The following is a 25,647-nucleotide window of genomic DNA, read 5'->3' on the forward strand; positions in this document are numbered from 1 at the left end:
AAATACAGCTGTAGTTCTCAGTCAGTAATCTAATCTGGTAGTCTAATCTAATCATATTATAATGCTAAAGCAAGCACTGGAGCATGGAAACCCTCAGAGGGCTGTTTGGTTGCTTGACCAGTTCCTCTAAATTCTGCTTCTTTTTTGCCTTCCTTCTGCCATCCTTCCTCTTGCCTTTGCTTTTCTCTTTACTGTTGCATTCTCAAACTGTTTCATTTGTGGGTTCTGTACCTCATACCATGAGTATAGGTAAAACCATTTCTCTCAGCAGCAGTTTAATAATTATTTTCTTTCAATTCAGCATTAAGTAAGTGTGGGATGTACCATTAGCAGATGAGAAGAGCTAAGATGAAAGCCTGTAAAGATGTTCATCATGTCTTCTGACCGCTCACCAAAGTTAACTTGGCGGAAAAAAACAGTCCAGTCCTATACAAGACTAAACACCAAGTCACACAAAACAAATTGTTTCCATCTGAACCTTCACAGTTTCCGTTTAGTAAGAGCTGACAAAGCTACAGCTATGTCCTAGATGGGACTGCCCTAGCAGATCCATTTGTGCCAGTCACTAGTGTTTAGTCATGTATTTCCACCAACCAATCCATGTTGATTGCAGCTGGATAAAATCTGTCTTACCAAAAGGTGCTGCATACCCAAACACTAAATAAAGTTAATATAAAGGGTTTTTTTTCACCCATTCCAGAGAGAGCTAACTGGAACTATAAACCAGTCCTTCCATATCTTTAGGCAGTTGACACTCCTCTCTCCTCTGCCTCTCCCTCTCTTTTCCTCCCCTTCTCTCTCCTCTCCTTTCCCTCACCCTCCCCCACTACCAAGAGATAAGTCTCTTCAGTCCTAACTGGTTCAGATAAAAAGCTTTCAAGTGCCAGCCAGTTTTTTTCCTATTAAAAGCTGAAGATCATCGACCATTCCTAAACAGCTTTGTCTGAATTGGATTCTCTCTCTGAATCCCATCACTCCATGCATTTTAGCAGGCTGGCAGATTAACAGTCATGGCGGGGGTTCAGTCTCTCCTCATAGCACATTGCATTGTGATTACACCTGAATACACAGCAAAGGGCCTAATGAAACAGTCCTGTTCCCTGTCTTTTGCCATTAGTTGTATTTACTGGGAGTCTTTATGAAAGAAAATTTTATTCAGAAGGTCACTGTACTGGTTTTGGAAAATAGGGATGGAAGCATGAACACGTCTAGTGCTGGAAAATCAACACATAGGGCATTTATTCTGCATAAACACTTACAGCTCTGTCAGCATGGCGAGCTAAAATGACAAAAAGGCTTTTTTTTGCAGTGACCTTTTTGTAGTGATACAAACCTCACACAACTCAACCTCTGCATTAGCTGAACTTGACAAGAAGGAAGAAGCAGAAAGTACCCCATCACAAACTTATTCTTTCAGAGAATGCCACCTTGCTGGAGTTCATTTCACACTATCAGAATTCAGTTATTTACCAAGCAATAAACAGAAATGCATATAACGCACATCTATAAATATATATATACACACATATGAGTGGGCTTACTAGGTAAGCACACACGCATATAGAAAAAAGTGTAAACAATTTCACTTAGCCCTAATCGAAAACCTGAGGAGCTTGCCAGAAATTGTGCTCCCGCATCACTGCTGTACAAGCTGGGAGATTTACAAAAAGGGATGCAAAAGAGTCGCAGCTCCCATACAGTATAACCCAGCTGTTCTGGAGGCAGTGACCCTCGAAGCTGCGCTCTCCAGAAGATCACCAGCCAAAGAGCAGGGGCAGACAGGCTCTGCCCGAAGCAATCTTCCCCGCGCAGGCCCTCACGGAGCCGTTTGCCGCTGAGCGTTGCTCCGGCCCAGGTGGTCCTGCAGCCACCGCCCCTCTGGGCCAAAGTAGATCCTGCGTCCCTACCCACCCCGCCAGCCTCCTGTCGCCCCGGGGGTCTCTGGGGCGGCTCAGGCCCCAGGGCCTCGGTCCAATTAGCCACCGGTGGGAGCCCCCGCCCTTCCTCCGCCACTTAAAGCTCGGCGGGCCCGCTGCGGAGCACGTTGTCACGCGGAAAGCAGCGGTTGTGGCGGCAGCGCCTTCCTGGCGTTTTTTTTTTCCTGTTTTTTCGTCCCAGTGAATTTGGAGCAGCTTTGCTTTGCATTTGACCCCCGTCATTGCTGTAGTAGCCGGCTCTCCCGCAGAGCTGCTCCGGCCCGCTTGAGGCTTCCTCAGGTGGCGCAACCCGCGGGGTGCGGCTCCGGGCCGAGGCAGGGGAGCGCGGCGGGGCCACCATGCCTGCCACCTTCTCCGGGCGCTGCCTGGTGCGCCTGCTGCTGCTGCTGCTCTGCACCAGCCTCTCGGGCGGGAACCCTGCAGGTAACTGTAAACTCTCCCCGGGCCAGGTCCCCTCCGCCCTCCGTGTCGGGAGGGCCGGACACCGCCTGGGAGCAAAGGTCCTCCTTGCTCCGCAGCATCCCCCCCGGCTCTCGGGGGACGTAGCGCTGCCCCATACGGCAGCCGTCTCTCAGCCTTGCCTGTGTGTGCGGCTGAGGCGTTTCTTTTTCTTAGCGACCCCGACCCTTCCTGGCGTCCCTGTCTCCCTCAGGGGTTCTTTCTCCTGGGACAGCAGGGATCCGCGCTCGCTGTCCCCCAGCACCGGGCGGCCGCAGATGGGCAGAACCGTATCGGCGATAAGCCGTCCCGTAGCCTCAGCACCCTCTCCCTCACTTACAGAAGGGTTTATTGGCTCACAGGTACAGGATTGGGAAGGTGTGGTGTTGTGTCTTGATTCTGTCGTGTCCTTACTGAGTAAAGTGTTTAAATGAAAAAAAAAAAAAACGCAAAACAACCAACCCACCCCCGGACAGATCGGTACATTACATTACTAAGGTGTCAGTGTGCCTCATGGATTATGAGGGGTGCTCCTTGGGATTTGTTTTTGTGTTTTTAAATATAGGATTTAAAATCTATGAAGAAAGAGGGGCTTGAGCTTTCTGGGCCCCGTTCCTCCTCGAGAGGCTTTCAGCAGTTCAGGAGCAGGCCCGTTCTTTCTCAGGAAATACGATCTTATGCCTAAAACTACTGGATTTCTGTCATTTTTTTTCTTCTTTTTGAGGCATTGCAGATTAGTAGGAAATGATTATAGCAGGAATTATCAGATGGCTGATGTTTGCTGTCCAGGGTGAGATTCTTGCAGTAGATCTTGGCATGGCCAAGAGTTCTGTCCTGTGTATTTGAGCATGTACATACTTGTATGTCAACATCAATGCTGTGACTTGAACTCAGTGTGGTTTAGCTGCATTTTCAGTGTGTGAAATACGAGCAGGTATGTTTTCTTCTGCCTCTGGTGCACTTCCTTGTACCAAGAAGACCAGTAGTGCTAGGTGATGTTACCTTTTCTAAAATTTCTAGTAGTTTCACATAATGTGAGAAGAAACATACTTTGTACTTCTCAAGTCTTGTTTGAATGAGTATTTAAGTATGTACACAGACAAAAATCTACTTTGTAGTTCTTAAGTCTTCTTTAAAATACATGTGCATTGATGTACACGCAGAACTTGACATCATTTCTAGCAGTTTACTTGAGGAGCTTTTTGAGTGCAAATGGTCTGATATTTGTAGCAATGTAATGAGAGTTAGCATGTGGCTAATTGCCATAAGATAGTTATTTTGATAGCTGTTAATGCCAAAACCCATACCTGATGGTGGTTGAAGCAGTTTTAAGTTTATGTAAAACCATTGGTGAAATGAAATGAAAGCCTCTCGTGGGAAGAAACAAAATAAACAAGTGAATCAAACAGCAAAACCTTCTTTACGTTTCCAAAAACTGCGCAAATCTACCATCTTCCTATAGTCGGGGGTATCGTGGTTTAGAGCAGACTTCAGAAATAAGCCACTAGCTTTAGTACTTTTCATGTGTATAGAGTGAAGGTGTTGTTTTCCAGACTTCTGTTAAATGTTTTTACAGCTGTACGAACTAGATAGGGAGGCATCATACTGTGACTTCTTTAAGTGAAAAAATGGTAGTTTACTCTTTCATTGGTTATTAATTAAATCTGTATGAAGCTAGTTGAGCACAGGAACTCTACACAGCTGCAGCAAAAGGAAGTTCATGACGCCTGAAGGGAGGAAAACTTCAAACTGTTTTCCAGTGAAGTCCAGAAACTTCACTGTTTGTTTTGGAGATGTGAGGGAGCTTCATCCAAAAGAAATGCCTACAGTAAAAGTAAGCAGAGAGAGCACTTGCACTCAGAGACTGAGTTGCAGAAAGGTGAATTGCGTGGTCTGCAAGCTGGTCAGGCAGATGCCCCAAAAGCCCTGTTAGATTTGTATTTTGAGATAATATCTTGAAGATTATCTTTATTTTGTTATTCTTATCTTGGTCATGTAACTGTTTCATTATTTGTTTTGGAAAAATCTAAACTGTTGCTTTTATTTTTCATTGATTTAAGGGTAATTTCTAACTAAGCGTCAGAACACTTGTTCAGAGCTTGCTGCATTGTGTGGGTTACCTTTGTGGTTGTCTTAGTTTAGTTGCAGCAAGTGCTGCCAGATTGATTTAGGACAAACAGTCCCACCACTCACTTTCATCTGTCAGTTTCTGCTCCTGAAGAATTCAAGGAGCTATGAGTATAGAAAACACCTCATTCCTTACAGACTTCGCTTCCAAGTTGGGTTTTTCTGGTTTGACCTGAGGGAGCAGCTTTTATCAGGGTATTTGGGAGGCCTTAATGTTGATTCTCTGATGTCTCTGGGGCATGAGGCATCCACCATCTGGTGGATGGTTTTGGATGCTACTGATGAATGCATGTGATCTTAAAAAGTATATGCTTGATATTAAATTAAACAGTAAAATAAAGATGTTAAATTAAACCAAATTGTATTTCAGTCATTTCTTACTCAACTACTTTTCTGGCTGAAAAAGAGCAAGTAGATTAAGCCTGAAATTACTCTGGTAATAGTAAGCATGGTACATCCGTACCTTTTTGCCCCCAAAACACCAACTGCCATATGAAGCAGAAGTAATGTGGAAAACTAAATTCATTATATCATAGTCTTTCCTATTCCTTGCTGCATGAAAATCAAGGAAATGAGACCTCTACAAGCTACCACACTATTGATTAAATCTAGTGCAAAACTACTGCAGGCTAAGGCATGCAGCCATGACTCAATAGTTTGAGAAGCTACTGCACACGACTTGCTTACATCGCTGCCTGGCTGGATGGCACTAAAGGTGCAGTGTTGGCCCATGCTGATCTCCAGTGCTATTCACTAAGTATATATGAGAGGAAGAGAGTGGTGCAGTGTTATCTCTGTTCTGTGTAGTTTGACATGTGGACAGGTAAGGTGAACGATACATAAGCACGGGTGACAAAAATAACACTACTTGACTTCTTCCACTTGCTACATGAATTAAGGAAGAAAGCCAAGATGAGAACCCTGTTAGTATGCAAACCACATTGAGGGTTATCTGCCTTCATTGCAGAGAGATAACAGAGCTGCTGTACAGCTTGGCACTGGCACCTTCTAAATTTATCATCTTTAGGGATTTTAATTAATGTGGAGGTGATCCATGACATATTTAGAACGCCTCAAGATGCTGCAGATACAAAAATTTGTGGAGATCTTTCTTCAGTTGTACTATGAATATCAGAAAAATAATAGCTCTCTCTGCTCAATGCCTCTGTCAGGCAAAGAATAAGACTCAGTCTTTTTAGTGTCTGGCTCATAAGCCAGCACATCTTCAGAACAGATCTTTTAAGTTCTTTTCTTAACTGAATGGCTGGGAGGGAACAGCTGGCTGTGGGACCTGTGGACTGATAAAAAAAGTGGGCCGCTGTTAAGAACCACTAATGTTTAATTCTTTTAATATCTTTTGACTACTGTGTTTTACTTGTGGTCCAAAGTGGTTGAAGTATGAAGTATGGGCAGATTGAGACAGCAGATGGTGTAAGCAGCCATGGCTGTGATAGAGTAACTGTGCTGGAGGTGCCAGTGGAGAATCTATGGGCTGTCTATGCGTGTAGGTGCTGAAATGGGGTAGGAGTGTTAGTTCAAATGTTCCTTTGTAGGAAATGGCACAGTGCTGACTTCACCTTCTGCAGAAGGCCTGTGGTTCTCAAGTTTGAATGCACTTAAAATGTGACACAGCTTTTTACTGTTCACTTAAGAGTTCACTTAAGACTGGAGCCTTGCCTTCCAATTCAGAATGTTCTGGGATTTTGTGATCTGTGCATGTTTGTTGCTATCTTGGATGTCCAGAAGAGATCATGATCCCAATTCCACCCCCTTGCCAAAGACTTTAATTACAAATGCAAGATACATGTCTTTTCTTTATGTGACTGAGTCAACTCTCTCTGAGTGCTATGGCACTAAAATATGTTTTGGAATACTTTTGCCAGCGAAGCTAGTACCAAATAAACACTAGCTCTCTCACCCAAAGGTGGGAATAAAGGAATGAGGACATGCTTCCATTCTTCTAAAACATCTAGATATCTTGATTTTCTTAAAAGAGTGACACAGCTACTAACCAGGTCCTTTGCCTCTTCCGTTGCTGTTCTTTTTCCAGTCAAGAACACAAAGCAGACTAGAGTCTTAAATGGCTCTTGTAAAAACTGTATTATAGGAGGAGGATCAGATTTGCAGTGGTACTGAGGAAAATTGGAAATAATTGTTAGTACGAGATGCTGAAGTTACTGTTTGATACAGGTGTCTTTTCTCTTGTTTACTGGTGGTGATAGTGGAACCAAAGGAGGTATGTTCATTGCTTGTTCATCACACTAGATTTGTAAAGTTGTAATGAAGTCCGTACTCTATTGGAAAATCTGCTAATCTGTATTAAGAGTAATTGACCAATGTCAGTGGCATAAGTGGTGTTTTAAGCCTATGAACAAAAAGGATGTGAGTACAGCTTGAGAAGTTGCTGGAACATTCTGAGGAGTGGCTTTGCCAGCCTGTAAGCTAACTGCAAGAAAATAACTCTATACAGAAATTAGAGATCAAGTAAATATTGCCTCCATTCTTTAATCTTCTCTTGCCTTAAGTGAGCTAACAAAAAACAATTCTTGTGTATTTTTTAATGTGTATGCTCAGAAATTGGGGAAAAAAGGCTGAGGTGATTATTTTCCTGAAGTAGCTTTTTCTAACTCAAAAGTTTCTTTAAACTTATTCTGGTGTTTTGTTTTGTTTCTTTTAGATCCAGCTATGACAGCACAAGATTCCAATCAGACTCAGGTGAATTCTGTGACTAAGGTGTCCGTGACTGGACATGAATCATCTGGTAATTGTTTTATTTCAGTACGCTTAAAACTATAGTCCTTTTTCCTATTGATACTTGTTTATCATCCAGAGTCAACATTTTCACACTTAAGTCTCTTGAAATAAGATTGTGACTTTCTGGAAGAAGCAGAAGTAGATACAGCAGCTAGGTCTTTTAAAGCCACTGCAAGAGCTTGAGTGTCATAAGTGTCTCCAGAACTGGAAAAAGCTATGCAACTACCAGTTTCGTGACCTGTTGCCCTTAGGAATATATGCCTTAAAAGCAGCAGTGACCCTGGACGTCAGGCAGTGCCCAGCTTGTGCCACTGCAGGGAGATGTTGTTCTAGCCTTTAAGTTTTTAATATGGGAGCTCCTTATGCCTGTGTATTAGTGAAAGGTATAAAAAAGACCCTTGCATCACTGTGCCTGCTAGCTTCATCTTTCTTAATTATGGCTGTGTCAAAACTGTCTGTTGTCCCTTATACATTAATTGTATTTTTAACAGGGAGCTGAGAATAAGTTCCAGGCAGGACAGGAAACCAATGATTATTGGTTCTATTTATTTCTCCATAAAGATCAGAGAATCAGAATTTCAGTACTGTCCCAAAGCTCATGTTGATTAGTGCAAATCAAACATGAGCTAAGTTATATTTCTGTGTGAATTCGATCAGTTTCTGGCAAGTTATTTCACCTACAAGTTGGGGTTTTTAATGAGATAATGGTATTTATCTGGTGTTCATCTTTGAGCTTTTCAGCACAATGTGAGAACTAGGAGTGCAATAGCTAATAGATTCAATAACTCTCTACATACATAAACACACATAGACATACTTGAAATACAGAAAATGTTTCATATAGTATGACCTCATCTGAGAATTTTCATTTGATACGTGAATTGAGGAAGAAAGTCATTGTGAAAATCCTGTTTGTTGCAAGACACTTCAAAGGCTGTCTAGTTTTTTTTCTGGCTAGATCTACCATATGAACTAGCACTGGTGCCTTCTGAATGTATCGTTGCGAGGGATTTCTGTGAAAATGATGTGTGTACTGGACTGACATAAACTCAGCTGATCTGTGACAACCCTGGCATGCTGTCCGAGTGTTTGTGCACACAGGCAGGCTAAGATCTGCCATAACTTTTCAGCCTTGCTATTATTTCCTGGGCAAACACTTGGACTAGTTTACTTCTCCATGGGGCAGAGATCAAGGCTTGTTTTGTTCTTGTCTAGAGCCAACAGGACTATTGTCTACTGCTAAAGACAGCTTTGATTTCTCTGCTTAAAAGGCCATTTTGTACTGTCAGTTCAGATTGACAACAACCTACTGTTAACAACACCAAATTAAATAGCCTGAAGTTCTGTTCTTCCATACAAAACACCTAAATATACAGGTTTATTTTTAATTAAACTGATTGAAGCTTGAGGGAAAGTATGAAAATGCAGGTGGAACAAGCCAGGAGAAGGGTTATTGCCAGTGGCACAGAATTCCTTGTGCTATGAGCTTGAGAGGATGTTTTCTGAAACTGGCCGACAACTTGAAAAGGCAGGTGTACCTCTGCTTATACCTTTAGATGCAAACCACTAGCAGGGGCCTCCTTCAGCACAGCCAGATCCTCTCAGCTGTAGCTCAGAAGCATGCATTTAAGATCTTTACCTGAGAGTTCATTTTATGCAAGGGAAGAAAAGGAGTCATTCTGATGAGATGTAGGCTTTCAGAGATGCTTTTTCTACTTTACAGTGGTCAGTTTTGCCACCCAATGCATCTCTCAGTGAGAAGACTAAAAGTGTAGCCCAGTTCCTCTATCTTCTCAGTTGTGATTGGGAATCTTTACAATCCATGAATGGCAGATGCAATCAAGCCCCTTTCCTTCTATGAAAACCAGAATAATTTTCTCTTACAATACTGTGTGACGAGGCAGAATCAGTCTCTAACTACTGTTCATATATTTCTGCAATGCATTATGAAATATTTGACAATAAAAATACTTTCCAACCATGTGTGGCATAAAGCATTTAGTGTGTCTTTTGGGGTGGTGGTGAAATCTATTTCTTTCTTTTCATCACCTTATTTAAAACAAGACTATTGTAGCTGGGCTACATCTGTTAGAGCTGCAGCTTATTAATTTGCTTTCTTTCTGTGTTCTTGAAATGCATGAGAACAAATGATGGGAACAGACTGTGCTTAGAGTTGCTTTATCAAGCTTTGTAGATCTTTATTAAAGATCTCATATTCTCTGAAGGGTGTGTGATCCACAGCCTCACCAAAAAGGAAGTTTGGTGACCATACACCTTGTACATGTAGGTTTTCCTAACAAAAGGAGAAGAACATTGTTAGGTCATCCATATGATGGTTAATATCGGTGTTCTTTCTTTGTAGAAGGGCATTGCCTTCTATATGAGAAGTTTTGAGAAGCAGTGACAGTCTTTGACCGTTTTGCAGTTGACCACAAGGTGTTCTTGCCTCTGAATTCATTAAAGCAGCACTTAGATTAGATTGTCTACCTCTGACTTCTTGGCTGTGTTGTTAGATTGTAGAAGCTTTGGGAATGGCAGCATTCTGTTGTTCTGGGCTTTTTTTGTTGGGCGAGTTGTGTTGGTTGGTTGGCTTGGGTTTTTAAAATTTTTCTAAAGCTTATTACTTTTTCAAGAACTATTTAAACGTTGATGTAGTCTTGTATGTAAGCTACAGGTGACTTTTTGAGTCAAGCTGTAAAACAGCGATGACATTTTAGATACTGACATTCACAACCACAACATTATGATAAAGCTAGAAACCTTTATCTAACAGCATAATTGCTGTAACAGCAACTCCACAGCCCTCGCTGCCAAGACAGGCTTATAAAAGGATGGCCACAGTAGTTAGCCCTTGACAAGGTCTGTTTTCTCCTTTCAAGATTGTTATAACTAATAATTGCCAAACCATATCATGTCCTTGTGTCATTATTTATATAGGATAACTTAACTTTGTTTCCACCCATACCTTATTATGTCCAGGTGCTGCCACACAAGAGCTCAAGCCAGGAAACAAGCAGAGCATTGATCTCTCAGAGTATGTGATAGTCCTACCTGGTGAGTGTGTTACTTTTTGTCTTCCAGTTATTTTCTATTGAATGTGACTACTCACAAACTTACACATGAGTTGTAGAAGCATCTAGAATGGCAAGTTCTCGATAAAGTGAAAATGTTCACAGTGAGCATGTAATGGGTCCAGTGAAAGGTAATACATTTATGTTACTATTAATTTCTCTGTTCTGGTAATTTGCAGTGGAGAATTAGATTCCTACTTTTATTAAAACTAAAACTAATTCATAATTCTTCCTCCAAATCAATTGAAACAATAGTGTTTTTGCACTAATGAATCCACGTGGAGAGACCACGTAAACTAAGAGTACTTGCTGAACAGCAGTTGGTAGCTTAGCAACATTGCACGAGTTGAAGTGTGAAGAACAGCAAAAATAAACCTGTTCCTAAACTACATATGAAGTTCCCAGTTGCCAAACAATAGTCTAGAATTAATTTCTTGGATAGCTGAAGAAACTGATCTAACTGAAGTATTTCTGGAAGATTTGCAAAGTACTGGTGTGATATTTTAAGGATGTAATTTTGCAGCATTTATGCTGCATTTTCTTCTAGCAGGAAACTTAAAATACTGTCTGTTTCCTGTTCTGGTATCTGCACTCTTAGAACAGGGATGCCCCAGGCATCAGTCTTGCTATTGGTTGATCTTCAACATCATCCGTTTCTATGTTTCGTTCATTCACGTTTTAAAATCATTTCATAAGGGACAGATACTGTTTTCAGCTTGTGTAATTAGGCTGACTGTGAAACTTCTGCTGCTGCGGAACCAATTCCAGTTGTAAAATTACGATCATAAACAACATCCACAAGCTGAGTTATGCTTGGCTCATATTTATTCAGCCTAATTGCCCTAATAAATGAGTTTCAGTGACTGATGTTGCTCTGCAATGGAAGACTGAGGTGTTGCACTTCTAAGTTTATCTCCAGTTCGACAGATTTGAATTGTTTTGGCTAGGACTTGCAGTTCTGAATATGCTGTTCTTCAGGTTGTACATGCCTCTGCCAGACCCAGCAAAGTTCACTTACTCTGGATCTCGTGCTGTCACTCCAGTGAGACTTTGCTGTTGCAAAGGCTTTGTATGACTTTCATTACTAGGTCAGTGAGCTGTACCTTAAAACTTCATTTTCTCTTGGAAGGAATGTGAGCTGTGCAAAGCACCTATAGTTTTTTGACCACCAAATACTACAGGGTACATCTAGAATTGAAGTGAGGCATGAATACATTTTCTTGGAGTATTTAGATGACAAACCACACTTCTATCCAGAAGGCATGAATGAAAAGGCCAGTTGTGAAATAAAATGTCAGTACTAATGTGTAAAACATCCAGAGTGTTCTCTTATAAGGAGGCTGTTTCTATGGATCAGAGAAATATTTGCTGTTGATAGCTTATTTTGTGCTTATGAACCTATACTCATAAAAAGCAAAAAACTGACAGATTTTTCTACTGTACTGTAATATTTTCCTACTGTGATTCTACTGTCTTGCCAGGAAGGCAAAGGCGGCCATAAATGGGTTTGAAGAGGGTTTGATATCAGCTTGAGTAACTGTTGGCATGAAAGGCCTGATCCGACTGTGTTAAGATTGCAGATTTCATCAATAGCTTCCTCAGCAATAGGATATATCTGTGATCTCACTGTATCATAAAAATCTGCAACTGGCTAAGATTCAAATAGTTACAGATCCTTATGTCTTACTCTTTTTGACATTAATATAATTTTATATATATATATTAAATACTGAAAATTTGTTGGTTTGGATTAAATCATGTAAAAGCTTAAGTCTGTCTTGCTTTCAGTGAAATGAGTATTTATGCTTCTATATTAGAGCCTTCCAGGAAGTTTACCTACAAATTCAGAGTGTGTTATTTTGTAAAGGGATATGTATTTTAACTCAGTTATTAGTTAAGAAAATTGCTGTGAAACTCTGATTTTGCAGGGGCTTTTTTGCCCTGGAGAGTGTAAAGAGCACCTGTGTCCACCTGTAATGCTGCATATGTAAATGCAGTTTCTGAAGTTCCTTTACCTAGAATGAGGAAATACATTTTTTCATTAAGTGTTTTTAAACTTCTTATAGGTGTGTCTGAAAAAAATATCTCTGTGGCCAGTCCAACTCAAGTTGATCTTACATGCAAATTAGATGAGAATTCCAATTTGAAAAATCCTGAAGTGACATGGAAAAAGGGAAGTGAAACAATCAGTCACACCAGTAAAACTCAGAACAGCTGGACCATCCAGTAAGTAGCATTCTTTACATTGTGATTTGCAGATTCTAATGAGTTACCATCTTATATACAGTGCCCAGTACTAGTTACATGTATATTAGAAAAGGGAAAAATGCAGAGGTTAATCAAAAATTCAGAGAATAATCTCCTGTCAGAAAGGAAAAAGATTGCAGGCACCTCAAGCCTGGAAGATGAGCTCCTATTTTTCTTCTAGTGCACATAATTTGTTTTTAAAAATGAACATAGAATAACGAAGCAGTTCCTTAAACTCTAGTAAGTCTGTTTGGTAAGTGAAATAATAATCAGTCTGAGATTAAAATATTTTAGCAATTTCTCTTTCCACTCCCTCATTTTCCACATGCTCTTTTCCACCTCATTGCTGCTTTTGCAAGAGTCTGGAAGGCATCAATGGTGATTTTCTTTCCTTCATAGGTAACAAAAGGTAGAAGTGAGATTTCCAGTAAAGATATTTTGAAGGTTTTCTTAAGTCATTCAGACCTCTACAGAAACTCAAAAATATGTTGTAAAAGCCTTTCTATAATCAATACAATTTATTGTTCTTAAGAATTAGGCCAATTACACATTTTAACTGACTGGTCTCCATTTGATTTCTGTATAGCTATAAGAGCAGTAATACTTAGAGAAAATTTCTATTTATCTATTATTGTCTATTAGTTATCTATTATAATCTATCTTCATCTATTGTTACCTATCTATTTCTATTCTTTTTCTGTAGAAAATATGATGAGAATATAACTGTCAGTTTCTTGATAATCCATATACACAGACACATAAATCTTTTTCAAAGTGACAGTAAAATGTATAGTTTGCTGGTGGAGAAGATGCTGGACTTCATTAGATGAAAGCTCTTTAAAACTATTTATTTATTTATTTAGTGTTGAAAAGATTGCTTAAATGGTTTGTTCTTCCTGAGGCCCTATGTAGACATGGGTTCACCATGTGAACTAAGAAGCATATCCTAATTCAGTAATTTGTAGATAATGCTGCTTAAAGGTGTCCTTCTGTCAGCATGAAGGGTGAAAATGTTGTTTATGATCCAAAGTGTGTTTGTGCTCTTCTATTTTCTTAAAAACATTACACCATTTCTGCATTGCACTAAACCTGAATCCTTGTGTCTCAGTGGTGGTATCTTCTCTGTTCCATTACTAATTCTTACTGTTTTCTCTGGAATGCTAATTAGTAGTCACTTGTAGTGCAACAAAAAATTTGTGATTTTCTTTTTTTTCTTTTTTCTTTTTTTTTTTTTTTTTAAGAGTGACCATCTCAGAAAGGAGCCACCTGGGAAGTTACACTTGTTTTCTGAAGGCTGAAAAAGAAATCAGTGCTACATTTCATTTGCATGGTAATTTAATTGATTTGTGTTTATTTAACATTTTTGGACAGTATGGAAATTGCAACGTAATTTGATAAGTAATGGCTAATACAGTCAGGCTAAGTGAGAATAACTATCAAAGTTATTTCTCTAGCATGGATTGAAGAATTTTGCGTCAAAACCTAAAAGCCTTTAAAAAAAATTCTGATAACCAAAAGAGCATACAAGTCTGTTTTTTACCCTTCTTGACTAACTGGTTTCCCCTTCCCTCTCCAGATGTGAAAGCACTTAACTTTCTGGGGCTTGAGATTACAGGATGGTGTCTCAGATAAATTTCTTCAAAAAGAGCCAATAATTTGAAATTTGAGTATGAGGTTAGGTGTTAAAAGTGAAGCAGGGATTGGTTAAATGGAGGCAGGATTTTTTAAATTTTATTTGTATTTCTGAAACACTACGTTATTGCTTTAGTGCTTTTATTCTGTAATACTATAAGAATAGTACTTAGACAAACAATTAGTGTACTTCAGTGAGCAGTATGAGTCCGCTTTCTTCTGTTTTGTTTTCTTCTCCAATAATGTTACCCTGGCAGTAGTAGGTGAAATTCAGATGAATGGAAGATATGTGGAAATGATAATACAAGCTGCTGAGCTTATGAGTATCTCTAATGGGAGTTAATCCTTTCTCTATTCCTACCATCCAGATTTTGCAAAGAGCAAGGCAAGCATCCGTAAAGGCGGATATAGAGACATTTTCCCTAAACAGGCTCTGAGAAAACCTAACTATTCAAATCATTACCTAACCTTAGGGAGTGGGTCTCCCTAAATCTGAAGCTGCAAGCTGCCTTTGTTCAGTGGGATATCCAGTAATAGGACTTAAGGAAACTCACGTGGGTTCAAATATCAGACATTGATACCTGCTTTCAGACCTTCAGCCAGGAGAGACTAGATTGCAGTGCTGAATAAAGACGAGGTTGTAGTTTATTCAGGCCTTTTAATCTCTAAAAAATAATTATGTGTTTTTCTTGTCAGCATGTGGGTAAGGTTTAGTCAAATAGCTAACCAAGTCAGTGTAGATGGAAAAAAGTCAAAGAATTTTTTACAGAAATTTTTTTTTTAAGTACACGATAACTATTACAGTAAGGGCAGCAATGACTCAATAGGAAAGTCATCGTTTCCAGAACAGTGCATAGGACTGGTTGATTTATTATAAGAAGATGAGAAAATTGCTGCCTGATGGTTGAATGCTGCCACTTCTGATGCCATAAAAAGTACTGGCTTAATCCTTTTAAGATCAAGGCAAGAGTGCAGGAAATGGGAAAGAGAAGTCCTTGAATCTTCCAGTCAATAATGCAGGGAGAACAATTTTCAAACTGAAAGATGAGTAATGTGTTGGTATAGACTCAGTGGCTTCAGTCATCACTGCTGTAACTAACTGCAATATCTTTTCCACAAGGCAGTCAGGGATTATTGCGTGTGTTACATCTCCTTCCCCCCCCGATTCCTGGCCTGGCATAACCCCTCAGATTTTGAGGAGTAATGTTTTTACTCAGGTTTGCAGAAAATAATGAGATATTTACAGAAAGTTCCAGTTAATAAACACAGAGGACATTAATGGGTGTTACAAAACATTGTGAAGTACTGCTAGCCTCTAAAGGGTTAATAGATTAATTTATTTGCCCTTTGTTGATCCTTAAAGCTGCAGTTGAGGTATGGGCACCGTGAAATAGCTCTGGTTTTTTAACACTGTGTGGAAATCTGACTAGTGTACATGCTGGTGCTGACACCTATATATTTGTTTCTTCAAAAGTTGGCTTTGTGTGTGCAGCAGAAGTATTTTGTAATGAAATTTGGTGTGTAATCCACTTGCAAAAATACCTGTCACAAGCCTTGCATGCATTCAGGGATTAGCTGTTACAGAGCCAGATCCCAGAATTTGAAGTGTATATTCCTATCCTTAATCATGGCTAATGTGGTCACATACGTTGCTGGCATGCTTGCAGCTGACCTTTGTCACTCACCAGTGTGGCTAAAATCTCTTTGACTGCCGCATAAGGTTGTCGTGCTGGGTATATAGGGTTGTTTTATCCTGACCTGCTTGTATGTCTTCTACTCTAAATTGCAAGGGGGATTGCAGCAGTAATTAGGGAGGTCATCCCTTTTAATGGCAGCAGAGAAGATACACTGCCAGTACTCTTTAAAATTATAGTGTTTAATGATTAAAATATGCTCATTGAGAGAACTTCACTAGTAAAGAGTCTTGATGTATGATGCAGCGAATTCTGAAAACAGTGTTCTTATTAACAAATTGGTTTCATAGCTATTTCTGTATAGGAAACATAAGTTTGAATACACATGAGAAGCAGACTTCTTTGGGGAAAAAATAATTTGTGCTCACCAGTCAAGAAGGGGTGAGGACAAGAAAAATCTTAGCTTGTATCAAATTGTTCATTATAACTGCTGAAAGCAAATACTTGGCCTATTTAGTCTAGCGTGATCCATAAAATCTGAAGTATGTACTGGATCTGTACTTAAAAAGTACAGCGAAAGAAACTTGAAGTAAAATTTCCAATGAGTGAGTCTGTGGAAGGCCTGTTGGTAAACATCCTAATAAAGAGGGGAAGGAAGTGGAAATAGATACTTCAGCATAATGCATCTGCTAAGCTCTTAACAGTATCTGTAGGATAGTCTTAATATATTCAGTAGCCTTTCTGGGCGCATGCTTTTGGAAGTTTGTGGGCACAAGCAGTGACAATGGCTAGGACAAGTAGCTCTAAAGTAAGACTGATGCCTTGTTTCTTGTTGACTGTATTCTGTCCTCAGTAAGATTGGACCAAAAGTCCTTTTTATTGGCATGCACCCAAAAGTCATTGCTTCAGCTCAGAAAATGTTTAACTACAAAGCTGTATCAATCTGCATTTTTTTTCTCAGTTACAGAAACATTCTCTGTATGTACAACTTGTCAGATGCCATTATGTAGTCTCATTGTGGCTGAAATAGACTTCTAGCAGTTTCTGCAGAAAGAGTGAAATTGCAGGAAAATTATATGTTTGTTTCTAGTGTACTAGGACTGAAGCATGTAGCTTGCAGCTGCCAAGGAAGGGAAAGAGGAAATGGGCAAGAGTAGAAATCACAGTCTGATTTTTTTTCACTTGACGTTTGGTATTAATTGGCAACTTCACAAGATCACACAGCAACTGAAAACAGGATTCCACTTGTCTTCTGCACGGATGATATATCTGAAATAGCTGCCCAAAATAACTTCTCATAAATGATAGAATCATGAGGGCTTTAAGTAGAAAAAGTGAATGGAGTACTATAAATGAATACCTAAATATATTCTTTGTAACACTAATGAAAATCTGTATCTCTCACTTGATGATTTTTTTTTTCTCCTTGTTCTTAGTACCACCCATTGAAGGAAGAGAAAAACCCATAATCACTTATATAGGAGATACAGGTGTAATGGTTTGTAACACTGAGTACCATGCCAAGGGTTGGAACTGGTATAAGACCAATGGAACCGAGCTGGTAAGATCTCCCTCTGTTGGGCAAGCAAAACAGTGTGACAAAAAAAAAAAGTACAGATACTTCGTGGTTCACTGCAAGCTGTACAAATTCCATTTCCATTAACTTTAGCAGAAATCTTTATGGAAATGGAAAAAAAATCTGTAATATTTACAAGTATTCATTGTTAGAGATGTGTTTTTTTGTGATCTGGCTTGTATGTTTCTTTTTGAAAAAGGCTTTGCCATACTCCCAAATAAGGTGAGTCTTGAGAGACTTGTTTTTACTGTATTTATACTAGTTGTACTACTCAAATCTTGCTACTGGATACAAAAATAATCTTACAGCAGGACATGCTTTCACATGTAAGATGTTGTAGGATCCTTTACTTCCTCCACGTACAAGTAATTCTATTTCTTTGCCTTATGACGTATCTAGAAAGCGCAGCTTCCTAAAACACTTTCTTTTAGCCCTCTTCTGAGGGCAGCACTGTCAACTGAGAGAAGGTGAAGAGATCTGTCTCCTTAATATGGCTGGAGACTAGCACTGACCTTTTTAAGAGTATCAGTATATTTCCCAGTGAAGGAGAGCTCCCTCTTCCTGAAACTGCATGTTTTGTGCTGTGGTGAAATCCATGCATTAGATCTGGCAGCCAAGGATGCCTTTGTCATTGGAGAGTGAATAGAGCCAAAGGTGCCTTTTATCTCATCTTAAATAAACTACAACAGGTCAGACAGTTTGCCCACTGAAACTTTATATTTTCTTCCAGTGAGTTTAGAAGGAATTAGGGTGTCCAGCTAAAATAAACCCTTCCCTTTAATGTGGGGTAATGGTGCTTCATGAATGCCTTTTATTCCTAACTCATTGTGTGTATCTATACAGAACTGAATGTTGATGATACTGTTTGATTAAATACCTCTTCATTACATTATTAAGACTTGCAATGTATTTTTTTTAGGCTTCCATTGATAAGCTTTTGCCTGCGGACAAGTATGAAATTCTGAGCACATCTGGCAGTACAAGCCGTTTGGAGATACACAGGCTTACCAGGGCAGATTCTGGTGTATATTGGTGTGAAGCTGCTTTTGAATTAGGGCCCAGTAAAGCGAAGTTTAAATTTGAAGTTCTGTCCATCGCAGAACCTCTCAAACCCTTTATAGCAGTTGTGGCTGAAGTTGCTATTCTTGTAACTACTATTGGCCTCTATGAGGTGTATTCAAAAAGGAAAGCAAAAGGTAAGTTTTGGGGGGGGGCGGTTTGGTTGGTTGGTTTGGGTTTTTTTAATTAATTCCTAGCTTTCTGTTGAAATTACAGCCAAAGGTAGAAAAGTAAGACCTATAGTGGAGCATATATGAAGTTAAGTCATTTTCACATCTGTGTTTCTGAAAATTCTTTCATCTAAAACACTGCAATGAAAAGAGCTTTCACTAAGCAATACTTATCCATAACAGTTTTGATAGTTGTGGGGTTTTTTTCCCTTACAATACAAGAGAATTTTGAGGCTGTAATTTTTGGGAGAATGCTTAGAAATGGAATCAATTCTTGGTAGCCTTGATGGGAGAAGTTTCTGTAGAGACATATAGTAAGAAGGAGAAATGCATGTGTCTAATAATACAGACATAAATGCATGTTATCTAGATTTTGAAATACAGAAATGTATAAACCTATGTATATAAAAATGATGATTTGTATTAAAATCAGACTAATAAAACCTTATCAAAATAAGCTTTTTCACCACTTTGGAGGTGATTGCCTTGAATAGATGAACAAGGTAATTTGAAATAAATATTTAAGAAAACTAAAAAAATAACATCTTGTTCTGATTAAACAATTACTAAAGGTACTAAACAAGAAATTTTGTATTGTTTATTAAATGGATACTTCTATATAGTACTTCTTTTGTTCTGCAGGAGGTGGAAAAGAGTTTGACCAAATTGAGCAACTGTAAGCAAAAAAGTTCCTATACTGTAGTTCAGTATTTGTTCTTATGTGTATTTGTGTAATACAAAATTATACCTTGTTGTTGCTCCCATTGGCAAGGGGGGTGGTGGTCAATGTGAAAGACTGATTTATTCTTTTCCTTAAGAATTCCTAATTCCACTTCTTTTCTACTTGGAAGTTGATTTTAAAATTACTTTTTCTTTTGGTGGTGGTTTTCTGTTTGTTTGTTTTGTGTTGGTTTTGGATTTTTGTGGTTTTCTTTTTGTGAGAGCACTATGTGTCCTCATTATTAGCTCATTCTAGAAGTAGAAGACTATAACTGCATAGAAATAATTTCCAGGTGAAGGTGTATCAGAAGTGGCCCTGGGTTTTTTTGTGTGGTTTTTTTTTGTGGTTTTTTTTGGGGTGTTTTTTGTTTTTGTTTTTTGTTTGTTTTGGCAGTTTGTGGCAGTTTTTTTCCCCCCAAAGTGTATTTGTCCATGTTAACGTACATTTCTCTACTTTGCATGTGGTCAAAGCCCTGACTCTCATATCTAAGCCTGTAGTTGCTGGCATCTTGGGAGCTGGCATGGTTGGCTGTTTTGGCGGCTAATTCCAACCTCTCAGGAAATTTCACACTATGGTGGTACCTTGGGCTTCCTGGGCTGTGCTGCTGCAACCAAAGGAGCAGGTGTAGGCACTTCTGTTGCTGTTCTGCAGTTCCAGAGTCTGTGCTCCCATGCTGGCTCCCCTGTCCTTAGGATTATGTATTTCTTCAGGCTTGCTTGCTTAAGTATGCTACACTTGTCTCTCTGCCTGTCCCCTGAAGTCTGGTTCCTCTTATTTAACCTGTTTACCTCTTAAAAGAGGAAAGTTGCCCAACAGCTCATTTTATATGTGTCCAGTCTACTCTAGTTTTTGTCATCTTGCTCCCTTTTCTCCTGCTGTGTTTGTCTCCCCTTTTCTTTTGACCGTTTCTTTCATCTCTTTCCTGCCTTGATTTTTTTTTTTTCTGCAACGATCTTTGTTTTCCTTTGTTGTATTCACTTTCTCATTCCTTTTTTAAGTGCTAAGAAGATATTTTGGTTACTTTCTACTTATCTGAACAGACTTAAAGCTCTAATTAAATTACAGTATAAAGTGGGAGTATGTCTTGGGAATATAATACTATATTATACTGCTGAATGTTTGGAGATATGTCTTGAGTTGAAAATTGAAAAATTGTCTTTATTGCACAGCCTGCTTCTCGTAAACATGCTGAAAATACTAGGATGGTAACACAGAATAGTTCACTAAAATAATGTTTTTGTCAATGTGGGGTGTAGTTCTCTACAGCTGCTTAATCTTTATTGTGTAATTCTTAGATAAACACATACGAGGAAAATTTATTTAACTATGTACTTCCCTGACTAAAGAACTGAAAGCTATTTCAACTGTGGCTGTTTAGAAGATGGATTTGTGTACCAGAGAGTGGCTCCAAAGGAACACGTCTGGTCTGTTATGTCAGGGGATGACTAATACAGCTGTATTTGGTTGATGAGGCTATAATTAAATGTCACATCCAGCAGTGTATTTAAGTGGGAGCCTAGTGAATCACAAACTTTTTTTTATCAAGAGAACTTTTAATTCAAGTCTCTTTTGTAATGTACAGCATAATAGCTAGTTGCAGTTATTCTAGAAGGAGACTGGGAATGATTGTGCTGTCTTACTGTTCAGTTTTGGAATTTACCCTTTTTTTCTTGCAGTAAATCAGGAGACAACGTAACTGAGAAAGCCAAGTAGTTCTATGCAGAGCGTGAAGGTTCCTTTTAAAGGTAAGTAAGAGATGAGAGACCAGCGTTTACTTTTCTCTTGAGCAGCCTAATACTAGGACAAAGAAGTCTGGTTTGCCATCCCAGTCCTTTTTTTTAATGTGGGGCAGCATAGTAATTAAATCATTGCTTAGGTGAAGTAAGAAACAGTAGAATAAGAAATCAAGTCCAAATAATTTTAACTCAATTGTGTTGTCATTGTCATTGTGATTTACTAGTTCTGTTAACCCATGCAGTCTTCAAAATGGGACGCAGGTAAACCTGCTTGACCTGATCATGAATGCGAGGGTAGGTGCTGAAATGCATAAGAGGTACTGCTGTGTTCAAAATCCCAGTCCTTCCAGCTGTATTTTGGGTGTCAGGTGAGTTTATGAAGGAAGGATCCTCTGTAATAGCACTTGGGAAGTGCGAAAGTTCTGGAGAGGTATAGAGGAGTCTGGGAAAGAAGACTGGGCTTAATAGATTGTGATTGAAAGGACTAGTTGCAGAATAAGAAACCAGCCTGTGAGTTGTAATACAACTGCAACCTGTAGTTGTAGAAGAAGGAACCAGCCTGTGAGTACATTGCATCACACACGCTGAGCAAACCCTCATTGCTGGTGGCAGGTGCAGGCTAGGATGGGATTGGCTGTGAGCATGGCAGTAAATAAAACAGGGACAAATATGACTGGAGTGCTCAAAAATCAAAGTTTAATAAAGGAAAAATAAAAGGCCTGCTAACAATAAATGCACAGCAAAAACATAAGCTGTACGCTGTAGGGAGCTAGTCCAGAAGACCATAAAATGAGGCAGGCACAAATACAGAGGGCAGGGAACCAATAAATAAAGAGAAACAGAAACCGTATCTTATATAGAACACATGACTAACCGATCAGAAAGCAAGGTTCATAACATAACCTTATATGGAATAACTTAATCTGCATAATTGCTCCCACCATTCCTTTCTTCCCACCCTAACTTGAGGGGAATTCGCAGAGCCTATGATGTACCCTTCCAGGGCACAGCCCTGGTAGGCTCACAGGCCTCCAATGTGTAGTGCCATGAAAGCTATATAATGAATTTCCTGATTCTCTGCCCTCTTCACAGTCTGATTATAGGCTGTTTCTACTTACACCATCTGAAAGTGCTTGTCAGAGCAGTCTGTCAGTTGAGGACCAGTCCCATACACACTAGTTTCTCTTCTGTGTCTGGCACCTCAACCTTTGATCTGTAGAAGAGAGGTGTGAATGACTTTGCATTTATGTGGCTGCTGGTTCATCCTTACCAGAAGCCATCTACCTGAGTAAAGATTGTTGCCCTACCAAAGAACAGAAGGAAACATGTCAGGTGGAGTTCACATAAAGAGAGTTACAACTCAGAAAATTATCCAGAACAAATGTTTTCCAAGATTATATGGTCTCTGTTCTCTTAGGTTTAATCCCAGCTGGCAACTCAGCCCCATGCAGCCACTTGCCTTTACTCTCTGGTGGGATGGGGTAAGAATCAGATGAGTAAAAATGGGCGAGCGTAGGGGCTGAGATACAGACAGCTGAACAAAAGCTGAACACAGAAACAAAGGAGAGACTTCATTCACTCTTTCTTATGGGTAGGCAGGTGTTCATCTGTCTCCAGGAAAGAAGGGCTTCATCATGTTTGAACATGTGTAATAGCTGCTTGGGTTAATCAGGAAAACTAGTGCTGTGACTCTAAATGTGTGTCCCTTCCCCATTTCTCCTTCTTCCCCCAGCTTTACCTGCTGAGCATGATGCCCTATGGGATGGAGAATCCCTGTGGTCAGCTGGGGGCAGGTGCTTTGGCTGTGTCACTTCCCAACTCCTTGTATTCCCCAGCCTCCTTGCTGGCGAGGGAGAGGACAAGGCCTTGTGACAGTGTAAGCACCTAAGAGCAATACCTAAAACATAACTGTGTTATCAACACTGTTTACAGCACAAATCCAAACCTAGCCCTATAGCATGTGCTGTGAAAAAAATTATTCCAGTCAAAACCAGCACACAAGAATTTATCTTATTTTGGAATTTGAGGTTCTATTCTTACAAAGTTCTTTTGACACACAGCAGTGAGTCAATAAATAAGGGTTCCTCTCTGAGAATCACCTGCTTTGTCTTCATATACAGTGTCAAAAGTTTTAATGTCTTTAAATGATAAATTCCAGTTGCTCTCTATAACTCCCTAAAAATAGGTTGTAGCAAGGTGGGGAAGAGTCTGTTCGTTCAAGTAACAAGTGGTGGTACAGGAGGAAATACCAAGTTGTATCAGGGGAGGTTTAGTTTGGTATTAGGAAAGCTTTATTCACTGACAGGGTGGTCAGGCACGAGAACATGTTGCCCAGGGAAGTGATGGAATCCTCAACCATGCTCAGAAGGTGTGTGGATGTGGCACTTAGGTTTATGGATTTCTGCTAGATATGGTGGTGCTGAGTTAATCGTCGCATTTGATGTCGTAGAGGTCTTTCTAACCTAAACAATTCTGCAATGGCCCATTGGACCATTGAAAAAAAATGGATGTATTGATTAGAATGAAGTTTATTTTCAGACAATATGGGAAAATGCTAAGCAGCAAAATAACAGAATTTGTATTATAATGAAATGTGTTTGTTCTTTTTTATTGCAGGAGATTTAAGCCAATAGAAGTGGAAATCATCATCAAGCTACAGAAGATGTATGCAGCTACTTAAACATTCACTATATTTTGAAGTAAAATTCTCTACATTTGCGAAACAAGGTGTTTTTAAAATAGCTCTGAAACTACTCATTTTATACCAATGATAATATCATATATTGTATTTAGATGTTTATCTGTAACATTTTATTACTAGCAGGGTGTTTTTTATGTGATTAGGCTTGCTGTTGGTTTATGATTGATCTGTTTGATTTTTATCTCCCAAGTTGGAGCTAGTCTTGTATTCACTGAAAAAATGGTTAATATAGAGTGGGCATATTATCTGACTGTTAGAAAACTGGATGATATGTACAATCAAAAAAGTATTTCCACTCAAGAAAATGCCTTTTACTAGCTGATGAAGCAAATGTGATGCAGCTGCTTTTACCAAAGAAATGGTGAAAGGGGAATCTTTATCAGGACTAAAATGAAACATTGAGAGAGTTGCAGTTTACTCTGAATAGTAAAATGTCTTCATTCTAACTTATCTTAGCTTCATTCTTAGTTCTTCTATATTGTAGTCCTCAATAGGCTAAACATTTAGATACCATACAGCTCAGATATTTCAGTTGATGAAAGAAGTATTGGGGATACAGTACCTTCTCAGATTAAAACTGCAATAATTCCTTATGCTTGAAAAACTTACTGCACTCTCTGGACCTGCAAAATCAGTTTGGTTATTATAATTTATATGGAGTGCTGAATTTTCAGGAATATACCTATATAAGCTTCCGATCATACACTGTCTAGTTGGTACTTCTGCTTCTTTCAGCAAGCTGTTGTTTCTTATACTCCTTGCAAAGCACAGAGTGGGTCATGAGCAGCTAATATTTTCAGGATAATGGGATGAAGCAGCATGAATACATACCACTACTACTCTTACACAAAAAATTTAACACTGCTGTTAATGACTTACAGTCTATCACTTTAGAAGAGTGTGTTGCCATAATACTGTTTAGTAACATTATGCATTCAGCAATTGAAAATGTTTATCTAATAAGAGGACAGTTGGTTGCATCAGTTGACTTTGCTTGACATAATTAAAGCTTCAATTTTGAGAGGAAGAAGTCTTCAGAAAAATATATTTTCTCCATAAAAATGTTAGGAAAAAGGAAGCGCTTGCAGACTCCATAAGAAAGTGAAAGAAGAAAAAAAATACACAGAACTTCTTTGTACTGGTCATTTTTCTTTGAACATAAAGGAAGGTAAAAAAAAATAGATAAACCAAATTTAATTTCCTTCCTTGATTTTTTTCTATTTTACTGTTCTTAGGGGTTTGAAAAATATCAGAAATCCTAGCATTGGCTGTTTTGTTGGAAATAGGAGATAAAATCCAGTCTGACATATGCTTTTTTGTTTTCATAATTTATTTTCCAGTTTCAAGAACTACAAGTTAAGGTCCAAATAAGACACAATGAGAATTATAAAAGCATTGGGTGATTGACTGTAAGGAGTGAACACTGATAAAGATTCCCCTTGCTTAGATACTGTGTTTATTGTATTTTGCCTTGGAGTTTCTATGCACTATTAAAACCAGAATGCATCTACAGTTTTTTATATGAATTTCTCATTGATACAATTGATATTTTTATTGCAGCAAGTAAATGTGGGCAGTTTTAAAACGTTTACTTCTGGTAAACATTTGTAAATTTTTTGGCACATTTCAGAGTTTGTAGTAATTTGTTTCCTGTAGGCAGTTAAATAGTAAAAAAGATAGTCTTACTTTAGAGAGCTAAGAATTACATTCTGAATAGAGCAGTATTAGTATATTTTGCAATGGAAATGAGGCTAGATACTGTCTGGAAAAAAAAACCTGCCAGTTAATCAAAAATGTTAATCTTTCTGCCTCCATGTAGCATTCCTACCTGATCTTGCAGTTGG

The 25,647-nt window shown here is 38.9% G+C and overlaps 1 protein-coding gene across 2 annotated transcripts; it reads left to right on the plus strand.

Annotated features, from left to right (window-relative positions):
- Nucleotides 1-2,125: 2,125 nt before the first annotated feature.
- On the plus strand, nt 2,126-24,880 carry EMB (embigin). 2 transcript variants are annotated; one of them, XM_030969009.1, is made up of 10 exons: nt 2,126-2,360; nt 7,180-7,263; nt 10,236-10,310; nt 12,394-12,553; nt 13,816-13,904; nt 17,277-17,401; nt 18,336-18,612; nt 19,288-19,321; nt 21,043-21,111; nt 23,719-24,880. In XM_030969009.1, exons 1-9 carry the CDS (start codon nt 2,276-2,278, stop codon nt 21,077-21,079), a joined length of 966 nt encoding a protein of 321 aa, XP_030824869.1. In that variant the 5' UTR covers nt 2,126-2,275; the 3' UTR covers nt 21,080-21,111; nt 23,719-24,880. The 2 variants fall into 2 exon arrangements, with proteins under 2 accessions (XP_030824869.1, XP_030824870.1); XM_030969010.1 differs by lacking the exon at nt 19,288-19,321.
- Nucleotides 24,881-25,647: the final 767 nt, after the last annotated feature.

This window comes from Camarhynchus parvulus, chromosome Z, assembly GCF_901933205.1.
Source record: "Camarhynchus parvulus chromosome Z, STF_HiC, whole genome shotgun sequence".
Taxonomy (NCBI): Eukaryota; Metazoa; Chordata; class Aves; order Passeriformes; family Thraupidae; genus Camarhynchus; species Camarhynchus parvulus.

Coding starts and splice junctions, on each gene's coding strand:
- EMB (XM_030969009.1), top strand. CDS start 2,276: ATGCCTGCCACCTTCTCCGGGCGCTGCCTGGTGCGCCTGCTGCTGCTG. Junction 10,311..12,393: donor GTATGTGATAGTCCTACCTG/GTGAGTGTGTTA, acceptor AACTTCTTATAG/GTGTGTCTGAAAAAAATATC. Junction 19,322..21,042: donor TTTGACCAAATTGAGCAACT/GTAAGCAAAAAA, acceptor TTTTTCTTGCAG/TAAATCAGGAGACAACGTAA.